Source organism: Vigna unguiculata, chromosome 11 (genome assembly GCF_004118075.2).
Source record: "Vigna unguiculata cultivar IT97K-499-35 chromosome 11, ASM411807v1, whole genome shotgun sequence".
Taxonomy (NCBI): Eukaryota; Viridiplantae; Streptophyta; class Magnoliopsida; order Fabales; family Fabaceae; genus Vigna; species Vigna unguiculata.
The window spans coordinates 1,956,638-1,966,692 of NC_040289.1; the positions used below are offsets into that span (position 1 = coordinate 1,956,638).

General features: G+C 30.7%; 1 protein-coding gene across 2 annotated transcripts; it reads left to right on the plus strand.

Moving 5' to 3' along the window:
• Positions 1-515: 515 nt before the first annotated feature.
• On the plus strand, positions 516-8,637 carry LOC114168621 (methyltransferase-like protein 17, mitochondrial). 2 transcript variants are annotated; one of them, XM_028053508.1, is made up of 14 exons: positions 516-648; positions 1,066-1,279; positions 1,505-1,691; positions 1,799-2,064; positions 2,799-2,872; positions 2,978-3,072; positions 5,246-5,343; positions 6,096-6,179; positions 6,397-6,477; positions 6,609-6,692; positions 6,825-6,920; positions 7,059-7,138; positions 7,682-7,770; positions 7,939-8,637. In XM_028053508.1, the coding sequence occupies exons 3-14, from the start codon at positions 1,556-1,558 to the stop codon at positions 8,325-8,327; spliced, it is 1,572 nt and encodes a 523-aa protein (XP_027909309.1). In that variant the 5' UTR covers positions 516-648; positions 1,066-1,279; positions 1,505-1,555; the 3' UTR covers positions 8,328-8,637. The 2 variants fall into 2 exon arrangements, with proteins under 2 accessions (XP_027909309.1, XP_027909308.1); XM_028053507.1 differs by lacking the exon at positions 1,066-1,279.
• Positions 8,638-10,055: the final 1,418 nt, after the last annotated feature.

The following is a 10,055-nucleotide window of genomic DNA, read 5'->3' on the forward strand; positions in this document are numbered from 1 at the left end:
ATGAGAGTTGTTAATTAAACTTTTCTTAATTGATTTCTTTGCTTCTTATTTTTGTTCTAATTTTTTAAATTGTATTTGCTGCATCTATAAAGCCTGTGGAAAACACTATATTTTTTTTTTATAACTTCTTGTTAATTGCTTTTGATTTTGGTTGAAATTATCATTTCTTTTGTCGTAATATTTATTTAAATGATAGAACAATTAAATATAAAAGAGTTTATAGGTAAAAAACAAAAAAAAAACTATTTCACTTTACACAAACTAAAAATATACGACAAATACAAAGAACATTATTTTGAATTTTATATTTTTTAAATTTATTAAAAATTACAAAAAATTAATAATTTCGTATTTAATAATTACGAGTAAAACACGTACGTCACGTACATTTTTTTTTATGATAAAAGTTATTATATGATAAAAAATTAAAAATATAAACATAATTTCATAATTGAACGTTACATTATGTATGAAATAAATGTTAATAACTTTGTTATAGTAGTTATACATTTATCCGTAATAATAATGAAAAAAGGAAAGGAGAAAACAACGGGGTTTACGAGGGGTTTTTCATCGTAGTTCCTTCATCTCTTCCGCCACACCCAGCGGCACCACAAACCTTTACTTCCATCCACACACAAAGCTAAGGTAATTGTTTTTCTCTTCTGGGATTTAATATAATTGGTTACTCAAATCTTCATTCGCTTAGTTTCAATTGGGTTCTAAGAGAAACTAAAAATTTCGATGCTTTGAACAAGTGAAATACCAGCAAAACTAAATCTCTTCCTTAAGTCTTGAATCCATAGTATACCAGTGGTTAGCCGCTCGCCCTTTTCATATTAGACACGCACCTACATTTCTCCATGGTGCTGCGAAATTATGTTAAAAAGAAAGAACGAGTTGATTAAGTTTTGCTCATAAGCTGTTTGGTAAAATTTGTGACTGAAGATTTTGTTGATATTTTGCTTAAGTATGGTGCTGAAAATGTTCAGGTTTAGGCTCTGATTCCATTTCTCTTCTATACAGCACGTGTTCTAAATCTCTATAGTTACTTGCTTGATGTAGGGACTACACAGTGTAACTAGAGGATTAAACCCGTATAGTTACTTGGTGGATGTTGTCCTCGCATCTCTTTTGGTGGCTGTTGATCTATTTAGGATCTATTGTCAAGTAAAGTTAGATTATAAGTTGCACCAAGTTCTATTTTAGGAATTTCACTTTTATATAGAGTTGAAAAATTTGAAACATCTGAAGAGAATGATGAAAATGAGCTTCTCAGGTGAGAGAACAGATTGGGCTTATGAATATTTGTTTCTAGAATTCCATTCTTCCTTAGAAAAGATGGAAATCAAATGAAAAGAATTGGCATGAACAAATATTATGATTTTGATTCTGTCTTGTTTGTTTGGATTTCATTTTAGTGATGCTCGGATGAGATTTTTTTCTTTAATTTTTGTTTCTGTTTATTAAATTTGTTGCTAACTTCCTAAGTTCACACTAATAGAGGAACGTGATTGCTTGGACCACAAAGAGGTTTGCTAAATCCTGGGTCAGCATGGCTACCCAGGCAATAGCTGAAACTGCACAAAAAATTGTCAACCCTGAAGCCCTTCGCTATGCAGCCAAACAATCACAGCGCTGCCTTGTTATTCCTGTCCGTCTCCGTCGTGCCATTAAAAAATACCTTCAAGGTCCTCTATTTTCTTGGTGTTTATTTTCTCTTCATATGTGCAATATATATCTTTGTATTTGCACATTTGTGTGATTGCAAGTGTTCATGTTGGTCTTGGGATTGCAGAGCAGGATGAGCCATATATGAAGAGGAAAGTCTTGAGACTGTCTCAATCATTTAATCAAATCAAGGATGTCAATCTACAGTTGGCAAGCACCACAGCAAAGAAGATAGTTGAAGACCCTTTAAAGTCTCTCGAACAATCAAAACGTTGGAAAATTACGAGCTCTTATGGGGACATTGGTCTCATGTATAGAGATGATGAGACAATTGCTTATGTGGCTTCTAGAATGCCTGCTGTCTACTCTGCTTGTTACAGAGTACTTAAAGAGGTAGAATATCAAGGAAAAAATATAAAGAAAAAACAAGAAATAATTTACCATTAAATAATTGTTGTTAAAAGTTATCATAACCAGGTGAAGTGGATTTTGGGTTACTTGTTTTATGTTAATCTTTTCCTTTGTAAATAAATGGACGAAGCTTGTTAGGATGAAAACAGAAAGGAAAAAAAATGAGTGAACAATGGTTTTGAGTACATCCATGAACATGATATATAAGGAGGAAACATCAGGATACTGATGAAAGTGTTTCTTAAAGGGAAGGGGTTGTTTAGGTTGATACAAATGAAAGGATTAGTGATAAATGTAATCTTTATGAGACTGGTTCAGATGAGGGCAGTTTTGCATATCTGAAGCAAGAACTATAGGAAAAAAGTTTATGTCTAAACTTAACCGATTCAGGTGAATTCAACACGATGGAGTGAATAAATGATTAGATTCCTTAATATGTGGGATTAGCATGTCTTCTTATTCAGTTTGCTCCCTTTTTTTCTCCACTTAATTTCCAAAATGTATGACGTAGGTTGAGAATCTGTTATGTTATTTAATTTTTTTTTGAAATTATGGATCATGTGGTATATGACAATTGTGATGGTTGTGAATCATACATTTCCTTGACTTATATTTTCAATTTTAACTTTTTATTTTAACGAATACTGCATAGAAGGCCTTCCAGTCTTAAATAAAATGTTGGCTTGAAGTTAATCTCAACAAAATTTCTTTTTTAGGTTCGCAGAAGGCTTCCTGGTTTCTCCCCATCTAAGGTATTAGATTTTGGTGCCGGGACTGGTTCAGCTTTCTGGTAATATATTTTTGAACTTTGTTCTGGTGAATGGTTAACTTTGATAATATGAATGTTTATGATGTTATTGAACTTTTTTGTTGCCTTTCAAATCTTATGATGTAGGGCACTACAAGAAGTTTGGCCAAAATCTTTGGAGAAAGTTAATTTAATAGAACCATCGCAATCAATGCAGCGTGCAGGTCGGAGCCTTATACAAGGTAAATGGTGGTAAACTTCTTTAAAAGTGGTAGACTTATTGCTTTCAATTTGAGAATAAAGCTTATTAAGTTTTAGGAGGAGTCTGGAAGAGCAACAGCTCTACTTTAAATGTACATTTAAATTTTTTTTTTTCAAATCATGGAAAAGAACATAATTGCATTTTTAGCTTATTGTTTTTTGACTACCTAATTCCTTGTCATTCGACATAAATCTTAAACAAGCTAGAATACTATTATTGAATTTTTTGTAGATTAAGTGATTATTTTCTTATCTTTTTCATATTCGAATGCATTCTTGGATGAGTAATTAGATCATGTTATACTGGAAATATAATTGTCAGGTTGGGGGTGCATCACATGCTAGAAATGTTAAATGCACAATAGTGCACACACGGTCTTTGACTATTTTCAACTTTGAGAGTTGGTACTTTTGGCAAACTTCTTTATTCAGCACGTAAAAGTTTGAATATTTTATTAGACTTGATTAGAAGTTCAGTAGTCTTTATATTCAATGAACTTGAGATCAATAATTTCAAGATTGCAGAAACAAATCCTATTCTTCCAAACTTACTATAAAAGGGAAGAGAAAATTATGTACTTAAGGACAGTAAGAGTTATTTCATTGTATATATAAAGGCTATGTTTCAGATGCTGCTACTGTGGTATTTGTATTGTGTATGATCTCTCATGTGCACGGAAGGAAATAAACAGCTGTTTCATGGTATATATAAAATTTATGTCTTATATAGAATTTTGATTGATAGATTAGGATCCCTCTTGTTAAAAGTTATGGGGTTTTCACATATAACATTGAGTCATGTAACTGAGAGAGTGATTTAAGTGGGGGCTTGGGAAGCCATTTTTCAAGAATTAGGGATCTTTAACCAGTACCACCTAACAAGTGATAGAACTGCTGCCAGTTTGACCAGCTTTTCTTTTTGCTGAAAAGTTATCCCTTAAAACCTTCATAGCTCAATAATTGATGATGATTTCAACTTCAAGCAGTTGTTAGAGGAAGTAATGCTAATCTTACTAAAAGCATGCTGTATTTTCTCCTCTAAAGGTGAATATAATTGAAAAGGGAGATTTGAAAACGAAAAAGAAAAATTGTTAGGTAGGGATGACAAATGAACCTGTTCTCATGGATATTGTCTAAACTTGTTGTGATTTTGACAAGGAATCCTCGTATTGACTAAGTACGAGTATGAATATGGGTGATACTCGAGTTTTTTAATTAGGTATAGAGATGGGGATGAGTATGTATATATTCGTCCTGCTCCCATACCCATTCCAGTACTTGTCTCCGTCCTCATACTCGTTCTCATTTTAAATTACTAAAATACCTTTAGTTTATTAGGTAACCTAAAAAAACTTTATTAATTTTTCTTTAGTTCTTAGTTTCGTAACTTATTTCTAGAGGACACATTTGATTATTTTTACTCTTTTCTATAATTATTTGACCTTTATCCAAATGCTATTTGACACTCTCATTTGAGATTTATGCAATCATTATTTCTTTCTTGATTTTGACATTGGAAAAAAGAAAATGTGTATCCTTTGATATTGAGTCCTTGATAATATCATGTTTCCTTTGTTGTGATTTTTATTTTTTGTAAAAAATTATTTAATTAATATTTGGAATAGTAAGAAGGCAGGTATGGGTATACCCGAAACCTGATGAGGATGGAAATGGAGCAAAACCTTTATACCTGTTGAGTATAGGGACTGGGAAGGAGATAAAATTTTTACTTAGAGGATGAGGATGAGAAAGTGAAACTTGAACCTGCCACACTCCATTGCCATCCTATTGTAAGGGAGAGTTTTTCTATTTCTAGGAGAAAATTATTAGTTAAATTAGAAGACCTTAAAATTTGTGAAAGAAATAGTCTAAGTTGTCTTCCTATGTTGGGTTCATCATTATGAATGAAATTGATATACTTCATTCTTGTAATGGGTGCCTAAGTCATTCCAGTCAATGCTGAATCAGTCCTTACCATTAACTGTGTGTTCCAGGATTTCTCCCTTATAGAATCTATGCAAGTGTTGAATTATATGGTGAATTTTCTTCTTTAAGATTGATATTAGAAATCTTTCCCTTTCTGAACTTCCCGAGAAAAGGTAAACTGTTCAATAGTTGCTGACGTTGAATTTTTTTCTGCTTTTGGTTATATAGGTCTCAAGAATTTGCCACTTATTCATAGCTATGATAGCATTCAATCACTTTCTAAAAGTCTTGGTAAATCAGACAGAGGGCATGACCTTGTAATTGCTGTAAGTTTATTCTTTTGGATTTTTACATTTAATAGAAGCATGTCATCCACTTTTTAACTTATTTGTGCCATTAAGAGATGAAAATAAGCCAACTTTATTAATGGATCTGGAAAAGCATGAAATTATTTCAAGGATAAAATGTAGTGGACTTCAGTAATAAAATTAAATCTCGTTGGATTTGTTTAGGTGGTCTGCTTTACCTGAGGGCTAGTGTGCTAAAATAAAATTATTCTTGTAGAAAAGAATTGCATGTGTTATATATTGTGAATAAAAATCAATAATTGTCTTAAGTATCTTACCACATCATGTTTGCTGCCAAAAACTAAAACTAAAGAACATTGTATAATCCATCTATAACTTACCTACATTGAATATTATTAGTTTATGCATATCGTGTTATATGCTTGAAATTCTGATTGGCGTGCAGCTGTGTTAGATGGATTTGAAGATGTAATAGTTTACTTAACTAATTCATTGAACATAGAAGACAATCGGCTCTTCATGTATGCTTCATATCTTCAGATTTCAGCTGTTTTTCCTTTTCATTCAATTTTTACATTTTGGTTCAAAGAAATTAAATTGTTCAGCCCTTTAGTTTATTGCTTTATTGTACAACCCAATTTGCATTTCTTGTAATGTTGGAAGGGTAATGTTTTATTGAATTTTCTCTTCAAATACGTCGCATATAAAATATTTGTATATGTTTTTGTAAATTGATGCTAATTGCTAGCAATCTGTTTTATTGGCTGAAGTCTTATGTTCTTGGAGAGATTCCATCAATAAAGGATCGAATAACCATAGTTCGCCAACTTTGGGATCTAACAAGTGATCTTCTGGTATGGTTTCTTGATAATACTTTTATTGTTATGTGAAAGAGAGTCTATAAATAATGTTACTTATTAACTTGGTGTTGTTTTAGCATTTAAGTTAAGTAAAACAAAATAATTATAGCGGAATGATGGGAGACCCTTCAAATTCATAATATTTTTTTGTTTAATTCTTTTGAATCTTATATCTAATGTTATCTCCATTTGTGAATTTTAATTCTTGTAGGTCTTGGTTGAACCAGGAACACCTCATGGATCTAATATTATTGCTCAGATGAGATCTCACATATTATGGATGGAAGAAAGAGTAAATTTACTACTTTTGTGAAAAAAGTGAACCATAATAAATAATCTTACTATTCTGTATTTAGGCATCATAGTTGCCTTTTTTCTTCTATATTTTATTCTTACTAAGCATGAAATTTGCCGTTTTTGTAGAAATATCGTAAAGCATCTCATAAGAATAATGAAATTTCTAAAGATTTGATCACTCAGAAGTCTGGTGCGTTCGTGGTTGCACCTGTAAGTATATTACATTTTTACTCAACATCTTTTACAATTATTTTAGTTTTACAGCTCATTTTTCTTCAATTTCTGCCTGCCCCATTCTTATCCTTTTTTTTTTCTCTTTTCTGGTAAATCTTCTGCATGCAGTGTCCTCATGATGGAATTTGTCCGCTGGTAAAATCTGGAAAATATTGTCATTTTGTTCAACGCTTAGAGAGGACATCATCGCAACGTGCCTACAAGGTTTCTTCGTAATTCATGTTTTACTTTCTGTACTGGAAGTAATTATGCTTTTTCTTACATTCCTACTTGCACCTTTTCCTGTGATTTCAATAAGGATTAACATAAGCAATTTATTGCTGTTAAATTTCATCGTTACAGCGTTCAAAGGGTGATCCTTTACGTGGTTTTGAAGATGAGAAATTTTCCTATGTTGTTTTTAGACGTGGACCAAGGCCAAGGCAAGTGTTTTAATTAAATCTTTCATTCTTCAATTAAATCAATGTAGATACTAAATAGAATAGAAAAAAATAATTTAATTAGAATGTACTGACAATGTAAAACTTTTTAATACTATCATGAATCATCTGATCATGGATTGTCATGTGTGGTAGTAAGCTTGATAACTTTCGTAATAAATTACTTTAAAAGATTTAGGATAATTTCTAATTAGTTAATAGTATAAAAATCTTTATGTTAACAATATGTCAAATTTAAACTCTTGATAAAAAGATTGCTGATATCTTTCTTTCATGAAAATATAACAAGGCAATGGACATGATCTCTTGTTGACATGTATCTCTTAATATTCTCTACGTAATTTTTGTTTTGATTTCATTCTTTTGATATGGATATTTCTTATGGTCACAACGCAATTTCTACTACAGAAGGAACATTTTCTAATCCTTCCTACCCTGATTTTTGAATGGGATAAATCCATATCTTTGAGACATAAATGCTTTATCCTTTATAACTCTGTTCCTTTTCCCCATCCCTTACACCAGGGAACCTTGGCCCCTTGACGGTGTGGAATTTGAGACTCTGAAGGAGCAGCATGCAAAAAGAAAACCAGAGGATCTTGAAATTGACTATGGTACAAGTCTGCCTTTATGCTAACTTTTTGCTAGAATACTTTGAAACAAAACATATGGTATGATTTGTCAGTAGTGAACAAGCTTCCTTTCCATGGGGTATACAGAAAAGGGTTTTGGAGATTGTGAACTAATGTATTTTGATTATTATTTATTTGTCACTTTTTCAGAGGACTGGTTGAAGTTGCAACAAGCTGATGATACTCTTCATGAAGTAGCTGATGCAGCAGATGATTTGGAAACTGGTGACACTTCTTGTGAAGCAGTTAAGGCTGTACGTTATGATTCTGATGCTGTGGAAACTGATGGTGATGATGATAGTGACAATGACTACGAAAGGAGAGAAGAGAGAGACAGTGCTGATTTTGGAGGTGGCTGGGGCAGGATTATCTTCATGCCTGTCAGAAGGGGTAGACAGGTGACAATGAATGTGTGCAGATCCACCAAAAAGGATGCTTCAGAGGGTTCATATGATCGTATTGTCGTCACAAAGAGCACGAACCCTACCTTGCATCATCAGGCCAAAAGATCTATCTGGGGTGACCTGTGGCCCTTTTGAAGCAAAATAATGTTTGATGTTAATTTATTTTGTCATTTCATGTTCCTGACTCATTTACCAATTACCAATATGTAAGGGTTATGCCTTTAAATTTCACAGAAAACAATAACAAGTTCACATTATAGATGGAGTTTTGCATGTAGCTTTTAGCACCAGAAGTCAATTAAAGAGTGAAAGTCATACCCACTTGTTTGACAATTTTTTTTTTCTTTTTTACATTTGATTGAATATTAAAGAGGTCTAAACTGTGTGAATTGTATTATGATTTTCTTAAGTGAGTTTACGAGCAGTTTAGTAATTTATACAATAATTAAAGCTCCTCTATTGTTACTTCATGCAAAAAGTCTGACTTTATTTTACTGAAGAAGGTCCAAGATGGAACAGAGGTGTCAAATGGATTTTGCTGATTATCTTATTGACACTAAATTATGTTGAGTAAATGTTCTATTGAAAGCTTTGTTAAATGATCTAAAAGAACACCAGAAAACCGTCTAGTAAAAATCATCTAATAGTGTTAAATGATAATATCTTCTAATTGAAAGTAACAGAACACCTCTTAAAGACTAGGGCTGGGCAAAATAAACCAAACTGCACTGCACTACCAAAAACTGCACTGAACTAAAAAACTGTTCGCATGAACTGCACTGAACTGGAAAATAATTCAGATGAACTGAACTGAACTGTTATTCTTAAAAATAAACTGGACTGAACTGCACTGAACTGCACTGCACTATAATATAAATTGAACTGAACTATTATAAACTGAATTGTTTTATGAACTGCACTACGTCAGAACTAAACTGCACTATTTTTGGACTGAACTACACTAATTTTTAACTTAACTACACTGTTTTTGAACCATTTTTGAACTGAATTGCATTGATTTTGAATAAACTTCACTCCTTTTGAACTGAATTGTACTATTTTTGATCCGGATTGCATTGATTTTGAATTGAATTGCACTATTTTTGAACTGAATTACATTATTTTGAATCGAATTGCACTAATTACATATGATTGTACTACGCAATAATAATCTAAAGTTTATAATTTGAAAATGCTTAGAAAATAATACTTGAAATATACATCATACTTCAATACACCAATTAACATTTTTATAATTTTTTTATTTATATTAAAGTTTTTCGTAACTTAAAATGTAATTAAAATATTAAAATTAATATAATAAATATAAATATTGGTATTAACTTATTTTTTATATTTTAAAATCTTATGTAATATTACTTTTTAGTTTTACAATGTTTATTATGTTGCGTAAAATTTTTTAAAAGGATTTATTTTAGAAAATTTTCAAAATTAATATTTTTTTAACATTTGTATTCATTAATATTTGTGTGAAAAATGTTATAGAAATTTTATGAAGTTCTAAAATTAATATTTTAAGAATTTTTTAAAATAAATTCTCTTTAAAAAAGTTGATGCCACATAATAAATATTTTAAAACTAAAAAATAATATTACATAAGATTTTAAAATAAAAAATACGTTAGTACCAATATTTATATTTATTATACTAATTTCAATATTTAATTTACAAAAAACTTTAATATAAATAAAAAATTATAAAAATGTTAGCTGTCACAGAATTTAATTTTTAAAAATAACTTCTGTAAAATCATAACATAAAAATAACATTACATAATAAAATTCATTCAAAATAAAATAAGATATTGAATTAATTTATAATTTTTTTTAATAAATTAATTAT

Excerpts from the sequence above, each read along its gene's own strand:
- LOC114168621 (XM_028053508.1), top strand. The coding sequence starts at position 1,556 with ATGGCTACCCAGGCAATAGCTGAAACTGCACAAAAAATTGTCAACCCT. Across the intron at positions 1,692-1,798 it reads CATTAAAAAATACCTTCAAG|AGCAGGATGAGCCATATATG; the intron begins GTCCTCTATTTT and ends TTGGGATTGCAG. Across the intron at positions 6,921-7,058 it reads CATCGCAACGTGCCTACAAG|CGTTCAAAGGGTGATCCTTT; the intron begins GTTTCTTCGTAA and ends TCATCGTTACAG.